At 42.1% G+C, this 19,691-nt stretch overlaps 1 protein-coding gene across 2 annotated transcripts in view; it reads right to left on the reverse strand.

Annotated features, from left to right (window-relative positions):
- Window positions 1-14,886, reverse strand: part of PDGFD (platelet derived growth factor D) — a 155,357-nt gene extending 140,471 nt beyond the window's left edge. Inside the window, exon 1 of one of the 2 annotated variants that reach the window (XM_088140625.1) lies at window positions 14,161-14,886. In XM_088140625.1, the coding sequence (XP_087996751.1) occupies window positions 14,161-14,293 (133 nt within the window). In that variant the 5' untranslated portion in view covers window positions 14,294-14,886. The remainder of the gene's footprint in view (window positions 1-14,160) is intronic. The other variant, XM_088140624.1, reaches the window with a different exon arrangement.
- Between the last annotated feature and the right edge of the window lie 4,805 nt (window positions 14,887-19,691).

The raw sequence follows: 19,691 nt of genomic DNA on the forward strand, positions 1-19,691 counted from the left end.
AGTATGAAAATAACACTGTGTACAGAGTTATGGCTGATAGAAAGTTACGTAGAAAACTTAAGAAACCTATCCAGGGGAAGTTTCGAAAACCACAATATTCACATAGGAAATGTGAACAGACTAAAGTCTGCTTTGATCATTGTGCAGAGTGTGATTCTGAAGTAGCTTCTAGAACCTTTTTGGGAAAATCCAGTTATGTTCTCCATACAATAGGTATTTAATTTACTTATCCTACTGAAACGAAACTTCACTTCTATTCCCTTTTTTAAGAAGCTCTTCTTTATGTAACATTTTCTAGTTAAAGCTACAGTGGGGCAAAAAAGTATTTAGTCAGCCACCAATTGTGCAAGTTCTCCCACTTAAAAAGATGAGAGAGGCCTGTAATTTTCATCATAGGTATACCTCAACTATGAGAGACAAAATGGGGAAAAAAATCCAGAAAATCACATTGTCTGATTTTTAAAGAATTTATTTGCAAATCATGGTGGAAAATAAGTACTTGGTCACCTACAAACAAGCAAGATGTCTGGCTCTCACAGACCTGTAACTACTTCTTTAAGAGGCTCCTCTGTCCTCCACTCATTACCTGTAGTAATGGCACCTGTTTGACCTTGTTATCAGTATAAAAGACACCTGTCCACAACCTCAAACAGTCACACTCCAAACTCCACTATGGCCAAGACCAAAGAGCTGTCGAAGGACACCAGAAACAAAATTGTAGACCTGCACTAGGCTGGGAAGACTGAATCTGCAATAGGCAAGCAGCTTGGTGTGAAGAAATCAACTGTGGGAGCAATAATTAGAAAATGGAAGACATACAAGACCACTGATAATCTCCCTTGATCTGGGGCTCCATGCAAGATCTCACCCCGTGGGGTCAAAATGATCACAAGAACGGTGAGTAAAAATCCCAGAACCACACGGGGGGACCTAGTGAATGACCTGCAGAGAGCTGGGACCAAAGTAACAAAGGCTACCATCAGTAACACACTATGGCACCAGGGACTCAAATCCTGCAGTGCCAGATGTGTCCCCCTGCTTAAGCCAGTACATGTCTGGGCCCATCTGAAGTTTGCTAGAGAGCATTTGGATGATCCAGAAGAGGATTGGGAGAATGTCATATGGTCAGATGAAACCAAAGTAGAACGTTTTGGTCTAAACTCAACTCGTTGTGTTTGGAGGAGAGAGAATGCTGAGTTGCATCCAAAGAACACCATACCTACTGTGAAGCATGGGGGTGGAAACATCATGCTTTGGGGTTGTTTTTCTGCAAAGGGACCAGGACGACTGATCCGTGTAAAGGAAAGAATGAATGGGGCCATGTATCGTGAGATTTTGAGTGAACACCTCCTTCCATCAGCAAGGGCATTGAAGATGAAACGTGGCTGAGTCTTTCAGCATGACAATGATCCCAAACACACTGCCCGGGCAACGAAGGAGTGGCTTCGTAAGAAGCATTTCAAGGTCCTGGAGTGGCCTAGCCAGTCTCCAGATCTCAACCCCATGGAAAACCTTTGGAGGGAGTTGAAAGTCCGTGTTGCCCAGCGACAGCCCCAAGACATCACTGCTCTAGAGGAGATCTGCATGGAGGAATGGGCCAAAATACCAGCAACAGTGTGTGAAAACCTTGTGAAGACTTACAGAAAACGTTTGACCTCTGTCATTGCCAACAAAGGATATATAACAAAGTATTGAGATGAACTTTTGATATTGACCAAATACTTATTTTCCACCATGATTTGCAAATAAATTCTTTAAAAATCAGACAATGTGATTTTCTGGATTTTTTCCCCCATTTTGTCTCTCATAGTTGAGGTATACCTATGATGAAAATTACAGGCCTCTCTCATCTTTTTAAGTGGGAGAACTTGCACAATTGGTGGCTGACTAAATACTTTTTTGCCCCACTTGTATATTCAGGTTTTTTTTTAATATAACTCACTTAAAATCAAGTAAGTCATTAGATAAAACAAGATATATTTTTGCTGCTTTCTGACCCATTTCATTTAAGTGTGGGCACTTAGACGCAATCAGTTTAATATTTTATTGCTAATCTTTTTTTACTGCATACTACAATTGTTCTAAGATTCAGTTATTAGAATTTGAAAACAAGAAGATGTATTTTCTGTCAATCTTCTAAGGAAGTAGCTTTTTAGAAAATGTGATGGAAAGAAAACACAGATCAATTGCAGATTGACCTTAGGCTCATCCCTGAGGACAGTTCCAAGGAATGCAATATGACAGTGAGATTTTCAGTTTTGTGCAATTTTTATTATATGCTAAATTAATAGTTTTGGGTTAGGATTACAGTTTAGGGTTGTAGTAGAGTTTAGACACCTAAGATTTTATGAACTGGTGTGAACTTCCTATAAATGATTGTCCTAAGGAATAAACTAATCCCACCATTAGTCCAGGTGAAACAGTTGGCCCATATGGTAGATCCTCAAAAAAGTGCTGGAGGAAAAAGTAATGTGCCATACATACAGCCTGCCTTGAACTCCACAAGTTAGAATGATGCCTTCAATAAAAAGGGTGCATTCAAATAACACGCTTAACTACTGTAAGTCAGTTAAAGACTTAAAGGCCATTCTTACATAATATGCTCAGTATTAACTTCTATTCCTTGGGAGAGGCTTAATGTATTGTACAAACCCAGCTCATTTGATTAGTTTATGGATCAATATCTTCAGTAAACCCAGATTAATTCATTAACTAGATTAAAACACTGAATCAAAATTAAACAAAAGGGCTGAGGGCATACCAAACTAACCAAGCTGTATATGTTGTATGAATGTAACCATCAGGTGCTATGCAAATATAGCTCCCCCTCCCTTTGCTGACCCCAGCTCCAATATTAATTGCAACCCCTGAAATACTGTATATGCCTAAGATAAGACACAGAAATTTCCAGTGAAGGTGGATGGAGACAACAAAACATTACTCATTAAATCTTCTGTGATTTTCAGCATGGCTTGTTCAAAACAAGAGTGGCCACATTTCCTAATTGACAAAGAACAACTGAGCTGATGAAGGGCTGTCACAAACTGGTCTAGTTAAAAGGGTTAGGGGTATATTTGAAAAGCGTCCAGTTCAAATCCACTTTAAAAATAAAGGATACTTAAAAGAAGAGTCCAAAGGTCTTAAAACATCTGGCCAGGTGTCTTCTTTATATGAGAAAGAATGTGGTGTGATAGGGCATCAACTAAGATCAGAGAGGCCCAAATTTAAGTCTTTCTTGGCTGTGTAAACTCACTGGGTGACTCTGGGCCAGGTTAGGCTGCTCGGTCTCATGTTGTCATTTTTGTGGGTAAAAACTGAAAGAGGTGTCTAAGAACCTAGAGATCCTGGAGGGCAGGTGGGATATACATACATTTCTATTTAATTTATAATTACACTTTCTAAATATTTCTCTTTACAGCAATTAGCATTTGCAAATTTCATGTTACTCTTTTGGGGGGTGATGTATGTCCTTTTGAGGCTGAAATGCTGAATGCTGAATTGATTGCCCTATCAACAATCCAGGATTAAAACGATGACTTCTTTTATGCCCAAAAGTGTTTGCTAAGAAAACTGGAATACCGCATCCCAGATGAAGCATATCTAAATCAGTGAAGCAGCCAACTGTTTTCTAAGCATATAATTGTTATGGCTGCAACTGATCCTACTTGGTTTCAAGTCAGCTGCAAAGTCTCTCAAAGCCTCTTCATGGCACTTTCAAATGAACCTTCCTTAACCTCCAATGCAGCAGTGAGCCATGTGGGAAAAATAAACACTGCTTCCTGTCACATCGATGTCGTCGCCACCAGGCAATCCGGAAATAACTTAGGTCAAGTATGTCCCACTGACTTCAATTAAAACAATACATGGGGAAACACTGTGTAGTCCCATGGCATTTCTCATGCATTGTCACCAGACTAACATTCCAGCAAGATGCTATCAGGCCCTAGTATTCTATGGCTGACTCTTCCTTCCATAACATTATGTGACATCATAGTTTGTTTGTTTATCATATTTATACAGCCGCCCATCTCACACAAGGTGACTCATAGTTGCTGCAACACTATTGGAAGATAGGAAGATAGGAAACAAAGGAGGCAATCAGATTCCAGATCCCCTTCTCTTGCAATGCTCTGAATGTCAAATGAGGTTACTAACTTGGTTGGGGATGTTGCCATGTTCTATCTCAATGGGAAAGACTAAGACTAAGCTTGTCATATTTTAAAAATGTATGTAGTTAGTTTTATGCTTCCATGGAGTTCAGATTCATATAGGTCCACACACAGAATAGAGGCATTTGGAAGCAAGCAGGAAGTTGATTCTGCAGGTCAAGTAGTTCCTTTCTCAGCCTTCCCCCATTGGGAGCTCAAACTGCCAAAGCACAAATGTAGGAAGCTGCCTTTTAAAACGTGAGATGGAGATCAGTGCCAAGGAATGAGACCAGAAACTACTCAGATACAATAGGAAGCTTGATGTCATAGAGAATTTATGACTTACCAGAACCCCAGGAAATGCCATACTTCATAGTAGGAGAAATACCCGTACATGTTTATTTGGGCTGCTATTCTTATAATGAAAAAAAACTGCAGAAGATTCTTTACAGAATAATTAGCCTTCTCCAATCTCATGCCCTTTCAGATGAGTCAAGTGAAACTCCAAGATGTCATAATCAGCATATGCCTGGAGGGTATCAAATTAGGGAAGCCTGCAATACGTTTTTAGTTCAGGAAGCACTGCAGTGACCCACACTGAATTCACTCAGTCCATATTATCCCATTCACTCATCAAAATTAATTTTATGTTGCCTTACTGCCACACAGAGGCATTTAAAGCGACTCACAAGAAGATAAATAAAACCCTTCAGGCTAAAATGTACCAACAGTTCAAATACAACTACAGAAATTAAAACAAGGTCACTTCCACACATCCTTGGCAGCAATTTTGTGCAGCCACAGAAGCACCCCACTGCTGTATTCCATCCTGGGAATGGGATGAAACCCAATAGGTAGGACACGCAATGAGGCAGGATTTCCCACTACGTGGTATCCAAAGAAAATACTGCAAAACCATCTTCACTATTTTGTCTTTGGGGCAGCAGCTGGACCAAGGCTTCATTGCCTCAGTTTCCCAAGTCCCACAGCGTCCTGGAACACAGCCCTTGCCTAAATCCAAATCTACAAGTAGCAGTGAAACTGAATCAAAGCAAGTGTGCCAGCCACAGAAGAGCCAGAAAGCAGAACATTCCATGGACAACGTATCAGTGTCTGTAGGCCAAGCTTAACATTTTGGGGAGGGTGAAGTTTGCAATGAGCCAGAGGTTTTGTGCAGGGAGAAAAAAACAACAACCATCAGGCATGGTCTAAAACCATAACTTCTGATTCCAGACAGCATAGCTGTGCTAGCTCAAGATGAAGGGAATAGCAGTCCAACACATCTGTAGCACGTCAGTCTGAGAAAAGCTAATTAAAAGTAAAGCTTCATTTTGCATTTGCCCAACCAATTCTCATTCCATTTCATCAAAGAGAATGTACTTCATAAATATTTCAATGGAGAAGAGATTTTTGGAGGAATTCCTACGTGGTATTCTTGCACTTATGCAAGAATGTGGTGTTCTTGCACTTATTTAATGAGAAGCAAGGCCAGGGATGTGTATGAATGGCCTGGGTTTTTTGTACTGCCATCTTTCCAGCAAACGACAGCTTCCTTGGCTTCCTACATTTCTATTAATTCCCAAAAGAAGACATCATGAGGGAGTTTTTTCTCTTGGGTTGTTTCAGTATTACTGTCTCTACTGAAGGGAGAATCCATCCTTGAGAATCTGCTGCTTGTAGGTGACAGGAATTATGATCCACCAGGCCACCAAAGGCTAATTTAAAGCAGATGTCATAATGTACCTTTGCAAGATGAAGACTGCAATGAGGGGAAAAAATATATTGTTCATCTTTTTGCATGGCCAGTTTTCACAGTAGACTATTGTCTTTGACTGCCATCACGCCATCCTTTCAGAACTAGAAATCTGCAATTTTATCTATCAATTTTATGTATTTTTAACTATAAAAAAATTGTGATGAGACAGAAGTACTTTAAAGGGTTCTTAAAGGTTTCTGCTGATAATACCATTCAGTTGTTTCCTGTAACTCTGAGACTAACTGGCGAGTTTATAATTGAAATATCTGCTTTGGCATGATATACATCTATCTGATAAAACAAGGCAGACACTGACTGCCAAGTGCTTTGTGGAACTCCAGCATATTGATTACAGATGAACCAGATTTGTAATTTCCCTCGTTATTCTAGAGTTCAAAGGCAGATGTTTAGTTAAGAGCTGAGCTAGTGAAATTGTTATGGGCATATGCTCTAAGCATCCCTCACCTCAATCTCTGTCAACCTGGTGAGATGCATTTTGTAAGCTACTATGAAAGGGGTGGGCAAATCTTTATGAACCTCTGTGATGTGGCAGTTAAGATGTGGAATAGGACTAGCGGGTGGGGGAAACTCTCATTTAAGTATAGTTTTGACCATAAAAGTTCACCTATGGTTTTCAGCCAGCTATTATCTCTCAGCCTAACCTATATCACAGTGTTATTTTTGTGGGGGGAAAACATGGACAAAGGATTACAATGACCACAGCTTTGAGCTCCTGGAGGAAAGACGGGATAGAAATCTAATTAATTATTATGACATTTTAGAAGCACAGAATCACAGAGGTGGAAGAGTGGAGTCTAGCTCTGCTGCATATTGTGGATATTCTCACAAAATGGCTGCCATGGTCAGTAAAGCATAAGGCAAGTTTGGTAGTTGCTGTTTGTCCTCAAGATGCTCCTCTAGTCTTTGGTCCATTTTTTATGGATAGCAAGACATTCAAAACTGCTTTGGAACGTGGTGGGCACTAAGAGTAGTGTTTCAGTTATGGTGGTTCCATAGTTACCATGATACCTCTCCCTGCGCTAAAGGACTTGCTCCCTTGTAAATACAAATAATGATTCCCACAGCCCGATATGTCACTATTTCCTGTGCTGCACGGGGTGAAGCAGGGAGCTTTAGTCCAACATTTGTAGTGGATTCCAAGATAGGGAAAGGTAGATTTTGCATTATGTAAACCATGCAGCTTCTTCCTCTTATGTCCTCCAGTTCCATCTACAGTTCAACAGAAGTATGAAGGGACTTGTGACACATAAGCTTTATACTGATGAAATCTTTCATGGACTACAGTCCACTTCATCACATGTTTAAAATATTATCCAAAGAGTAAAAACCAGTGAACTGCAACGTAACACAATTCATCAAGAGGTATGGATCTTGGGATTTGAGCAAGAATAATCTATTTAGAAACCATCCAATTAATTACCTAACCTATGCGAGGATGACTGTATCGTGATTCAATAACCGTTTTGTGAATGGCCATTGACAGTTAGGTATTTATCATTGTCTCTGCTTTCAGCATTTTGTTTGGCTCTGTCCTCATTGTTTAGAATTACCTTCCATCAAATCATAAATGTCTGTGTGTATGTATATACAGTCAAGGACACCTTGTATATCTGATGACATAAGATGTAATCCATGAAAACCTCTGATATAATCCATATGTTACTTTTTGAAATGCCACAAAACTAGTTGCTGCTTTTGCTTCAAGACAAGCACAGCTATTCCTGTGAACATATTAGACCCGTTTTGTGCCTCTGAAACCAGGATGTGTGCAAAGGGTCTGTGCACTGAGAATGCTGAGATTCACTTAATTACCAAACCCTTATAGCCACAGGCAAAGGGGGTGAGGCAAGTGACATTTCATCATGTCTATCATGACATCATAATTCAAATTACATAATTTGCATCGGTTGTATGGCACAACTGATGCAAATTATACAATTCATGTCATGATGTCATGAATCGCACAACAGAATTGTGGCTTGTTCTATAGCTCCCTGTATGCAAAGGCTGCACTTAATCAGGGCATTTAAGGAACTAATTATTTCATGTGTACAGTGTACAAAGCTTGGTTAATTATAATGTTAGGTTTTTATTTTGTTGGGGTTTTTTGGATACTTCACTGTGTTGTATGAAACCAGTCTGTTAACTTTTATGGTCAATTTTATTTATTTATTGTGCCTTCGACTCAATGTTTACCCCTGGCAACTGCCTGGATAAGTCCCTGCAGTTTTCTTCGCAAGATTTCAGAAATGGTTTGCCATTGCTTCCTTCCTAGGTCTCAGAGTGAGTGACTGGCCCAAGGTCACCCAGCTGGCTTCGTGCCTAAGGCAGGACTAGAACTCATGGTCTCCCAGTTTCTAGCCTGGTGCCTTTGTCAATACAGAGAACAAATGTACAAATATTGAAATGTACAAATATTGAAAATGGGCTACTTCAGTAATGAATATAAGTATATTGTATGAACTCAACCACATAATGGTGGGCTTGCACAACATGCCTAGTCAAACAAATTACGTTGTGCTGTGTTGCATAAAATCACTAACCCAGTAAGAACCAGCAAGAAAGGGGCAGTTTTAATTCAACATGTGTCAGGCAACTATGAATCAAATTACCCTCTCCCAGTCAGTCATGCAATATAAACCCCAAACCCTAGTCAACTGTGGAGTGATGCTCAAGTTCTACCTAGTCAGTCCTCCAGGGGAATGAGATGGAGATGAAGAGTGGCTAAAAATGCAAGGCACTCCAGAACCTTGATTGCTTCCCAGTAGCGATTGGCTATAATAATCAAGCCGTTACCATAGCTGCCAACAGAACAGGGCCATTGAGGGAGTGAAACCTTGCTAGAACTCTTCCAGTTCAAGAGTTTGTGGAATACTGAGCACACTGAAAGAAGTGGATGGGAACTTAGCTCCTTTGTTCCGCCAGCATGATTTTGTTATGCAAGACTGAAATATAAGAGCTAGACTGCAATAGTGGTTGATTGAATTATAATGTGGTATCTATTAATTTCTTCATTTTTTTTCTTGTTCCACATACTTCTTCTCCTGGCTAGGTTTTGGCTTAGGAGACTTAAGTTGCCATAACTTAGCTTGATTCCAGGGTACTGCAACATCTGGCTCTGTAGTACTTGACTTGGCAAAGCAAAAGGACCTCTACTGCATGAAAGATGAATACAGTTGTTTTCTTAAAATCTGTTCAGTTACTAAAATAAGTGCTTTTTATCTAAAGGTTTCTAGGAAAAGTAATCCAAATGGTTATTTCCCATTGTGCAAAAAGATCTTACTGTCTTAGAGTTTCCAACATTTAAACTGGTGGTCTCTAGCAGTAGATCAGGAATTGCTCAATTTTTTTTTTATTTTAATTTTTTTTTCTTCAAAGCAGCAAAGGTTGTTGAAATCTGGACAAGAGCCTGGAATATTTTACTGAATTTTGCCCTAGCACTGTAATTCAAGGAGTAATGTTGGAACATGTTCAGCTTGGGGCAGACTTTATAAAACAAAATGTACATTTGGGACAGATTTTTTTTAAAAGGCAGGGGAGACCTATAATCTATTATTGTATGCCAGCAATTCCAGGTTGATAGATTAGGAAAAAGAAAGCATGTTTCAAAAGCTGCATCTAAATCAAAGACATAGTTGAAAAGGCAGAAAGGTACAGTTTTCCTTTGCCTGCAGCCCTAAATATACTCTCTCCATGGACGCAGCATGAGTCCTGAAACTGGCAGGACACAAGGCTACTCCTGGGGAGATATCCCAAATAAGACTAAGCACTCCCCACCTCTAAACTAGGGAACTTCACTAAATGCCTGGGGGTTGAAATACTGGGAATTGGGAGCAGAAGAGAAATGCAGTCCTACTCTTGAACAATATGATATTAGAGGAGAGACCAGGAACTGATTGATTGGAGGAAGGATAATACACCTTCTGCAGCTCTTGAAGACTTCCTTAAGCTCTGCTATTATTTCTTCAAGGACTTCCCTTTGTAAACATCTGCTATGGAGAAGTGTTAAGGGTCCAGCTGTTTGCAGCTGTAAATCTTTGAAAAACTTAATATTTACACAACGGGGGGGGGGCAGAATTTATATTCACTGTTGTATTCCCCTCTGTGTTCCTTTTTCTACTCAACTGCCCACCTCCCTCAACAAAGGAAATTCTGTGGTTTCTTCCCTGCCCCCCCCTTTCATTTGAATCACTAGAAATCTTAAGTCTTATGATGCCACAAAACTGCAGCTGCAGAGATCTCGGTGAAGATTTGCAAGGAGAGGAAACAATTTTATGAGCTTGGTTTATTCCAACTCTTGGCATTTGAATATTCAGAAATCCAGCAGGGAGGGCCAATCTAGCAGTAGGAGGGGGTCATGAATGCTAAGCTGCTTTCTATCACTCACTCAGCTTAAACAAATAAAAAACAAAAAAAGGGGGAGGAATTCCTCCAGCACAAATTTAAGCTGTTCTTTACTCTGAATTTTGGTTTTCTGCCTGATACTTAACTATCAAATAAAGATAGTTTAATGCCATCTGCAAGTGAAATAATTTCACACAGATGAAACTCCCAAGGCATTCAGCCATAGAATTAGCTTTCTGCACTAGGATTCTATTTTAGAGCATAGACAGGAGACTGAAATCCAGGAGATTGAAATTCACATTGCTTGGTAAGTGGGTTGTCTGGATGGTGAAGGACACCTTGGAGAAGAAACATACATAATAGCAAGCCTCCTGATCAGACCAAAGGTCTGCCTAGTCCAGTCCAGCAGTCAATTAGTTGTCTTGCAAGCAGGAGCCCATTTCTCTCAGCAGGCAGGTATCAAGAGATACTAGAAGTGATGCTATCTCTGATCCTGAGGTCTGAAGTAATAGCCACTGATTGACTTATTTTCCATGAATTGCTCTAGTCCTCTTTTAAAACAAACTACATTGGCAGCCCTCATTATGGCCACACTTGGCTTAGAAGGCCATAAGAATATACTACCTTACTTGAAAGAGCTGACATTTTCAACCTGTCTTTTTTCTTTTTCTTCTCCCCTTTGGACCTTGTCTTTTCTTAAACCCAAAACAGTTATAGCAACCTCCTTCCCCACCCCCACATGGGAAGCTTATACTACCTATGTTAAGCCTTAAATTGTACAAAGAATAGAGAGACTATCATGCTGCTGAAAATCATGCAGATGAAAGTTTCAGTTTTGATGCTGAATTTCAGCAGAGTGATTCTGGAGACCACAAAAATCAGAGATGCAGCCTGAGAGGTGCCAATAGCTTCAATCTGTATATGTTGGATACACTGATGCCAAATGTATAACATAACTTACACTGTGGAGTCCTTGGGGTTCTCTGAGCTTGGTTGTTTTCTTGCAAACGTTTCATTACCCAGCTAGGTAACATCTTCAGTGCTAGAATGGGATGAGGTTCGCTCTCTGTTTATATCCAGTGGTGGGCCCTGCCATTGTTGGTGAGGGTGTGGGTTTGGTTTGGTTTTATTTTTTCTCTCTGGTAGTTCCTTGATTAGAGTATTGTTTACTGCTTGATTGTATGTCTGGTGATAATCTTGGTGTTAATCTCTGCTTATCTGGGTGATGATGACTGCTGGTGAGGAGATGTTCTGGTCTTTTGTTTTCCTTTCTATTCCCTCTTTTGAATAGTGTGTAGATGTTGTTTACCTCTGTGTGTCTGTTGATGGCTGCCTTGTCTGAATACCAAGCTTCCAAGAATTCCCTTGCATTTTTGGATTTAGCTTGGTCTAAGATGCTGACAGTTTCCCAGTTGAAACTATGGTTACGTCTGTCCATGTGTTGTGAGATTAAGGAGTTTTCATCATGTCTTCTGACTGCTAGTTGGTGTTCATGGATGTGCTCTGCAAGTCTGCTGCCTGTCTGTTCTACATAATGGTTGTTACAGTCCTTACACTATATGTTGTAGATGACTCCTGTTTTTTGCTTCTTGGGCTACTGGGTCTTTTGGTTTGCTTAAGATGTTTTGGAGTAACTTACAACTCTGTTTTGGAATAACTTACAACTCTGTTAATAGCTTTGATGGGCAAGAGACCATTTGAAAAGGAAGAATATAACATGTTATCATAAGCAAGAAATACTACTTCTTTTGGTCCTAAATAACCAACATCCCATCTAGAAGATAGTTTGAGGGCACACTTCTAAGACCCAGCACTTCTGATCTTAGAAATTAGTCACACACAGGAACTGGTTGATCAAAAATATCTGAAAATGTTGCAGAATTTATACCAATTTGCATCCTATGGTTCATAGAATCATAGGACTGGAAGGAGACATTTAGGCCATCAAGTCATCATTTCAGTGCAGGAATCCAAATTAAAGTACCCCTTTAATGGCTGTTCACATCCATTTTAATGCAGTGGAATGTCCTATATTTTTGAACAATAAAGAATGGATCTCCTTTTCTCTCTGTTTCCCCAACGTTACTTCCCCAACAGTCTCATTTTGAGATTGACTCTGAAGTGCAGACCTCACAGCTCAAACATCTAACCTTCTCCAGAACTGTTTTTTGTTGTTTGTTTTTTAATAGCATCTTGCCTGTTGAAGAGTTCTGGGAAGTTTGAAAACCTATATGCACTTCTACACCTTTTGGTTGATAATACAGGTATTACTCTACTATGCCTAGTGGAGTTATCTACAAGTAGAATTCTGGAATTGTGAATGCATCATTGATCTACTTGGAAAACTCCTGAGAATACCACTGACAGCCAAGAAGACAAACCAATGGATCATTGAACAAATTAACCCAGAGTTCTCACTCAAGGCACAAATGACCAATCTCAAATTATCCTACTTCAGGCACATTATGCAAAGACCTAATTTTTTTGGAGAAGGCTCTAATGCTGGAAAAATGGAAGGAAAGAGAAGAAGGGGATGACTAACAGCAAAGTGGATAGACTTAGTTACAGTGGTAATGGGTGTACTGTTGTAAGACCTGAAGAACCAAGAACAGAACATCACGGAGAAAATCTATGCGGTCACTAGGAGTCAAAAACTACTTGATGGCACATAATCAATCAATCAATCAATCAATCAATGGTCTACCTAGTTCATTTTAACCTTGAACTGAAAGACGTTCTTGACACTGTTGAAAATAGTACTTTCCAGCCGTGCCATCTGAGATAGCTGTCTGAAGGTGCATGCAGTTAAGCCTGAGATGTTGCACATTAAATAACCACAGGCTATGACTGCTTCACCTTTTTTTTCCTGTGTGAACTCAAGAGATGACAATGTAGGTAGTTTGAGACCCTGCCCATGTGTTAACCCCTTGATAAGACTTTTCATGGGATTCCCACTGATTAAAGAACATAAAGCCAGCTTTTCATAAATGTGGGTTTTTCACATGGAAAGAACTTCTATGTGGTGAAAACTCAATGCAGAGTGTATACATGATGTGGAAATATTCACCAGGAAACTGTTCACTGGCTATGCCTTGCCTAAGCATGTATATGCTGCCAGCATGTTTTTTAAAGGTCAGTTAGTTTAGCATTACCACACACAATACTTTCTGCCTTGGTTGTGATTCTGCTCCTTATACAAAAGCAATAATCTCATGCAAAAGCCTAATGAATGAGATGGTCCTGCCAGAAGATTCTGAGAGAGCTGCATGCAGTTATCCTATCAACCTGAAATCCTAAGGAAGATGCATACTTTTGGGTTTCCCCCAATGGGCAGAATTTACTAGCCATTATTCCTCTGGGTTGCTGATAGTGCCTACAACTTTTGCAGCAGTATGTGCGACAACACGTGGGTGACTATAGATCTGTGAAAAGATATACCTTTATCAGAACCATGACTTGAGCATCTAACTCAACTGAAGTTGTGAACATTTTATTTCATGGGACCCAGACCACCTTTCAATTTATCCATTGCTTTACATGGTATGAATTTGCTACATGTGAAGCCTTTCCACAACCTGAGTGTAATTTTTCACTTATGTACTGTATACTAGTTTTAATCCATCACCTCGGGTCCATGCATTACTTCTGTGACCATTTACACTGGAGGTAGGAAATGTCTGGCTGTAAGCAGTCCAAAAAGTAAAGAGAGGGTTGAAGAAAAGTTGTTTGCACATCCCTCCATCCCCAACCTTTTCCCCTCTTTTTCACTCTCTGTTCAAGTGCACTTCTCAGGAGAACTTGCAGGGGGCGCGCTTTCACAACCTCCAGGTTTTGGCGGCCGCCTGGCCAATGTCCCCCATCAGTGAGGAATAGGTGGAGAAAGACACTCACCATCTCGCCGCCGGTTCGAGGCGCGCAAGGCTCTGATCGACCCGCTCTGGCTGCCGGCGGCGGACCCCGGCTGCTGGGGGCAAAAGCTGGCCCAGGCGACCACGTAAAGGAGGAATGGCGCGAGCAGTTGCATCGGGACTCGGCGCAGAGGTGAAAGTCTTTCAAAATGCAAAGAATCAAGGCGACCGATCTTCTTGCCCGTGGTGGATCTTCTCCACAGCACTTTTCAAGCCCGCAAAGGACCCGCTCCCTTCCTTTGCCCCGTTCGCCTCCGTTCTCTGAGTTCACGTCCGAAGTCAAGAAACTTTCTAAACAGATTCTCGCGGAATGGCTGTGGGGGATCTCTTCGCCGACTTAGGGACGAGAGCGAGACCGGGAAAGCTCTCGCGTCTCCCTTTCCGCCACCGGGCGCTCCGGCAAGAAAAGGGATTCTGAACGAGGGGAGTTGCCCTCACACGCGCACTGCGGTGTGTTTATGTGTGGGAGGGGAGGGGGGAGAAGAGAAGGCTGGCGGGCGAGCCGGAGGCTACAACGCCCCCCTCGCCCTCTGTCGCTGCCGAGCGGGTCGCCCTTCTGGGCTGGCCGAGCGGGATGGGGTTCAAGGTCTTCCGCGGAGCTGGCCGGAGCGATCGGAAGCGGCGGGGGGTCTCTCAGCTCCGGGAGGCGCCCGGGGCAGCGCCGGGACGGCTAGATGGCTCGGGAGCGCGTGCAGCCCTTTCCCTTCTCTAGTTGCCTTCGGGAGGAAAAGGCGCCGGTGATTTTGACTCCAAAGGAGGCGCGGCGGGCCGGGATTGGTGCTGCGCAGGGGGGAGGAGGGGGCCGAGAGGGGAGGAAAGAGACGCTCTCCTGATTCCGAGCAACCTGCGCGAGCAGATCCCCTCCCACAGGCCCCGGGGCCAGCGAGAAACCGGATCTTCTCTCGGAAGTTGGGGGAAGCTATTAGAGGGGGTGCTCTTGAGGTGCGCCCGGGAGCGAGCGATGCAGGGGATCGGGACAAGATCTCCTCCCGCTCAGACACCTGGGCGAGCTCCCACCTTCGCAATCTCAGTTTGTCCCACTTCTCCCCCCCACCGCCCCCACCGCCCCTCCAGAGCAAGGTTGGAGTTGGGGCGAGCGCCTTCTGATCTCCAAGGCAGGGAGCAGGGGACAAAGATCAAGCTTTGAGATTGGTTTCTTCGTGCCTGTTTGGCAGGGGATCCTGGATGGTCCTGGGTCCTGGCTTTGACCCACTGGCCCTGAATTCTAAGTGGCAGCCCAGACGTGAGTGGCTTGGGGTCTGCTGATGTGTAAGTAGGATTGGCCACCACAGAGGAGATCCTCAGGCTCAAGCCGCACAGGTGAAAGAGAAGTTTGGCCCCTTTGACTAGGTTGCTCCTCTCTGTAAGACAAAGCCCCCCGAGTTGGGCTTTTCTCTTCCATTTCCCCTTCCTGCCTGAAACATATGAGTTGGTGGCACTTACAAGGGCAAGTGACTTCCGCTTGCCTGCCTTCCTCCCCCTGGATGCATAGTAGACAACTTGATATCCTCCACACATTTTGGACTTTGGTTCCATGGGCCTTAGCCAGCATGGACAATGGCAAGGGACTGCAGAGGCTGGGTGTTCTGGGCTCATGTCACTCACTGAGGAGATCAAGCTTCTGGAGGAGAAGCCACCTCCTCTGCTCTCTTGTTCCCTGCTGGGAGGGTCTGACATGGATCTCTTCCTGAGCTCTGCAGAATTCAGAAGAGGTTAGAAAACCAAGAGCTGCTCCACTGGGGTCAGCAAGTTGGACATGTTTACACAAAGCTTCTGTTTGTACATTTATTTTGACATTTAGACCAGACCTAGTGGTCATATAGGAGCCACTTCTTAGACAGCAATGTGCACAAACTGGCTCGTCAAAATATAGTCAACTCCCATGTAGCATTTACAGACGGTCCTCCTTGGTGGGGCCTTGGACTTGTGCCCCAAATCCTGTCTTGTCTGGTGAGGGGACTGCCTGACAGGGCTGACCTGACCATGAGGTGAACTAAGGCAGCTGTCTCTTGTGCAGGGTGAGGGAGTGGCAGTACTAAAGCCAGTCTGTTTCCTGCTGGTGCATACATATACTTTGTGTTCAGAGGCACAGAGATGTGAGAAAAGGAGCATAAGAAACATAACAGGCAGGGAAGAGAGTAGAAGAGAATAACAGAAAACAGCAAGAGTTGCAGGGAGAGCAAAGAGAAGGAAGAAGCCAGCTATACTTCTCTGTCATCCCTTGAGTCTGGACTAGGGATGGGCAGCATTCAGATCTGAAGGGAGCGAGGGTGTTTCAAATCCTGTGTGGGCACCTTTGCTCTACCTGTCAGTGGTCATGCTGGATCCAAAACTCACCTGCCCACTTCAGGTCTGAATCCTACTCATATCTAGTTAAGGGCTGGTGAACACCATCTTGGGGAACTTCCTGTTTTCTGCTGTTTCTCTGAACCCACTTGAATAGAAAAAGGTGGTCAGTGGCCCAGAGACAAAGGAGGAGATACAAGTAGGACCAGTTAGGTCCTTAAGACCCTAGTAGCTTCCCTTGTTCAGGCCTTGGTTATTTGTCTCCTTTAGTTTAGTGTTCAGAGCCATTATAACTGGTACAGAACAGCAATCACCTAAGAGTACAAGAAGGAAATGCCCATTTGGGTCAGCATTTAGAAAAAAGAAACAAAGGAAGGAAGCTTTTTTTTTCTGTCTAAGCAGAAAGGAGCTCCCCTGAGATCCATTGACGCAAATATTCACAGTGAGCCTTCCACCCCCAGTGAGGAAATGAATAGTAAGGAGACATGTAATGTTCCAGGTAACTTGGCAGCCCCTGCGGCAACCCTAACTCAAATAGATATACACATTCTTGAAGAAAACTGAAGATCACAGAACAGTGTGGTAGAAATGCAAGAAACAACTACTTTCGTTTCTTAAACCTGGATGATTCGGGACCCTGGAGGACATTTTTCAGCTGCATTGGCCACATCAAGGGAAAATCTTCCGGTTCTCCAAAGACAATGGAAATAGAACTTTCCATCCCACATTGTAGCAGCATGAAATCCCCCTAACAACAAAGAAGGAGGAACTATGGAGCTTATATACCCCAGAATGTTGCTTACTGATTTTGTTGCAAACTCTTCCAGTCTAATGTTCCAGCCACAGGGAGTTCTACAGGGACAAAGGATTAGAAAAATCTGGCATGCCATGAGAAGGCAGAAAAAGCAGTCCATGCTATATGTGAAAGGCGCTTGAGACAATATGAGCATCAAGGGAAGATGTTCTGAAAAAGCTCACTGCCCCTTTGAAAACGCTTGGTACCCAAACCAGCATTTCATGACACTAAAGATCAGCTATATGTATTGAGCAATGGAAACATCCTTAAAGTTGTTGAGGTGAGGCTGAGCTTGATGATGAACTTAGGGGAGTTTAAGAAAAGCCACTGGCCAAGTAATCTACTTACTTTACTATCTTGGAAAAACAATTCAAAATGAAATCACGCAGTTCTGGCAATAACAGTCAAACAGAAGATTATGGCAGATCTGAATTCAGCAACATAATCTTCTGTTATTCTGGACTGCAAACCTGACCACAGTCATATAGAACAAAGGATGTTAATGGTTTATTTTTCAATTACAAAAGAATGCGGTCATCATCCCTGCAGTTGTGACTGTCAAAAAGTGTTTTTAAAGAATGTCATGACACTGATGATACAGCAGGACCTGTTATGACAAATATGCTTCTTTAAAAGTTGGAAGAGTTGAGAATTGCATATGATGGTTGCAATAATATTGTCAACAAGAAAAGAAAGAACAGAGGAATTCAGACCCAGATCTAAGAGTTAAACCCTTGAGAATTAAACTCTCAACCTTTTGTCCCACACGGTTCTCAGGAAGAACCATGCTGCTTCAGGAAAGTCAGTCAACAGCTCTCCTAGAAAGAGCCTTTGAAGAAAAACTAAGGGGAGTTGATGACAACCAGCATCATAAACCAGATACTTGGAAGGAGAGGTGCTGAAAGGGGCAAATGATTCTGGGGAGAAAGAAGTGGGGAAGAGCATAATAAATTTTAAGAGTAGAGTAATGCTGTAAAGCAGTAAAGAAATGAAGGAAGAATTAACAGAAGACAGAGAAAAAGAAAGGAGATGTGCCAGTGTAGGAAGTAGAATTCCCAGGATTTGGGTAGAGAAAGAAACTAACAGGCATGGAGAAGAGAGATTAAGAAATTCAGAACTAAAGCCTAATTGCGGAAGTAAAACTAAAATAAGTACTAAGGAGGAAATAAGATAAAGAATAGAAGTATAGAAATAGTGCCTAGCATGATAAGTTGGGATGAGGATAAAAATAGATGGTATACAAAAGATTTAGAAAAAAGAAATACATGGAAACTCAAGCTAAATATCTACATACGTCTAGAGAGTTAATTCCTCAAAGTACAGATAGATAAGACATAAAAATATAACAAAGATGCACAACCTTGATCATGTAAAAACCAAGCCCTGTATAATAAAATACTTTTCCCAATAAGAGCCAAATGTTTCCTGCAAGAACTGTGCCATCCCTAAAAGAAATAGCTCACAAGAGTGGCACTTTTAAAGTTTCAGTCCTCAGCTAAACCAAAGGGCTGGAAATAAAGAGAAGAAGGAAGAGCTTATGCTGGCTTCTGCAGTTCTCCTTCCGCAGGGATATTGCTTGATAGTCCCAAGCTCCTTGTTATACCTGAAGAAGACCTACACCAACAGTGCAGGTCACTAGAGACAATATTAGCACATTATGATATGTGCAGTACTGAGAGTGAATTCAATGACCAACTGAAGCCCCCTTCAAGATATATTTCAGTAGGATCAATGTTTTGGCCCAAGTGAGAGGACATGGAGACTTCCTTTGAGCAACCGGTCCCAGGTGCCAAAATGTTGTGAGTCATGACTGTTATCTGAATATATCAGGGTCTGGATCAGAGATTTTTTGCATCAGATAAAGCTTATGTTCTTGCTTACCACCAATCTAAGTACTACCCACCTTGGCAAAGGAGAGCCAGAAAGATAGATGATAACTTGCATTGCTCAGTCCATAATGTTGCCTAGGGAGGTAAGAGCCATTACTTCCAGCAGCAATAGATTTGGGCCTACACAGTTGAATGGGGCTTCTTCCTCTATGCTGCAGGAGAGTGCCAAATCCTCCTCCTGCTGCTACTTTCCTCTTCTCTTGTTTCATGAAGCTGGGCAAGGGAGCACAGGGAGCTGTTTCTCAGGTAGGTAAGCAAAGAAAGTTGGACAGGTGTAACTAATTTCATATACTTTCTCTTTCCAGGTATTGTGGCAAGCCCATCCTCATCTCTGAAGACAGACATGGCAGCAGGAAGACTTGGACAAAGTAGTAATCTTCTCCAGTGACATAGACATAGTAGGGTTTTTGGTTTTACGCCAAAAACACCAGAATTATAGACTATCATACCTAATGATTATATAAATGTCATAGATTTTATTTATCTGATGTACTGTATATCTCACTTTTATTTGTATGAGTCAAAGCAGTGTACATAATGCTC

The sequence above is a fragment of the Python bivittatus genome, unplaced genomic scaffold (assembly GCF_059951505.1).
Source record: "Python bivittatus isolate LINGU-HERP-01145 unplaced genomic scaffold, Pbiv_v1 ctg000340_np1212, whole genome shotgun sequence".
NCBI classification, from domain to species: Eukaryota; Metazoa; Chordata; class Lepidosauria; order Squamata; family Pythonidae; genus Python; species Python bivittatus.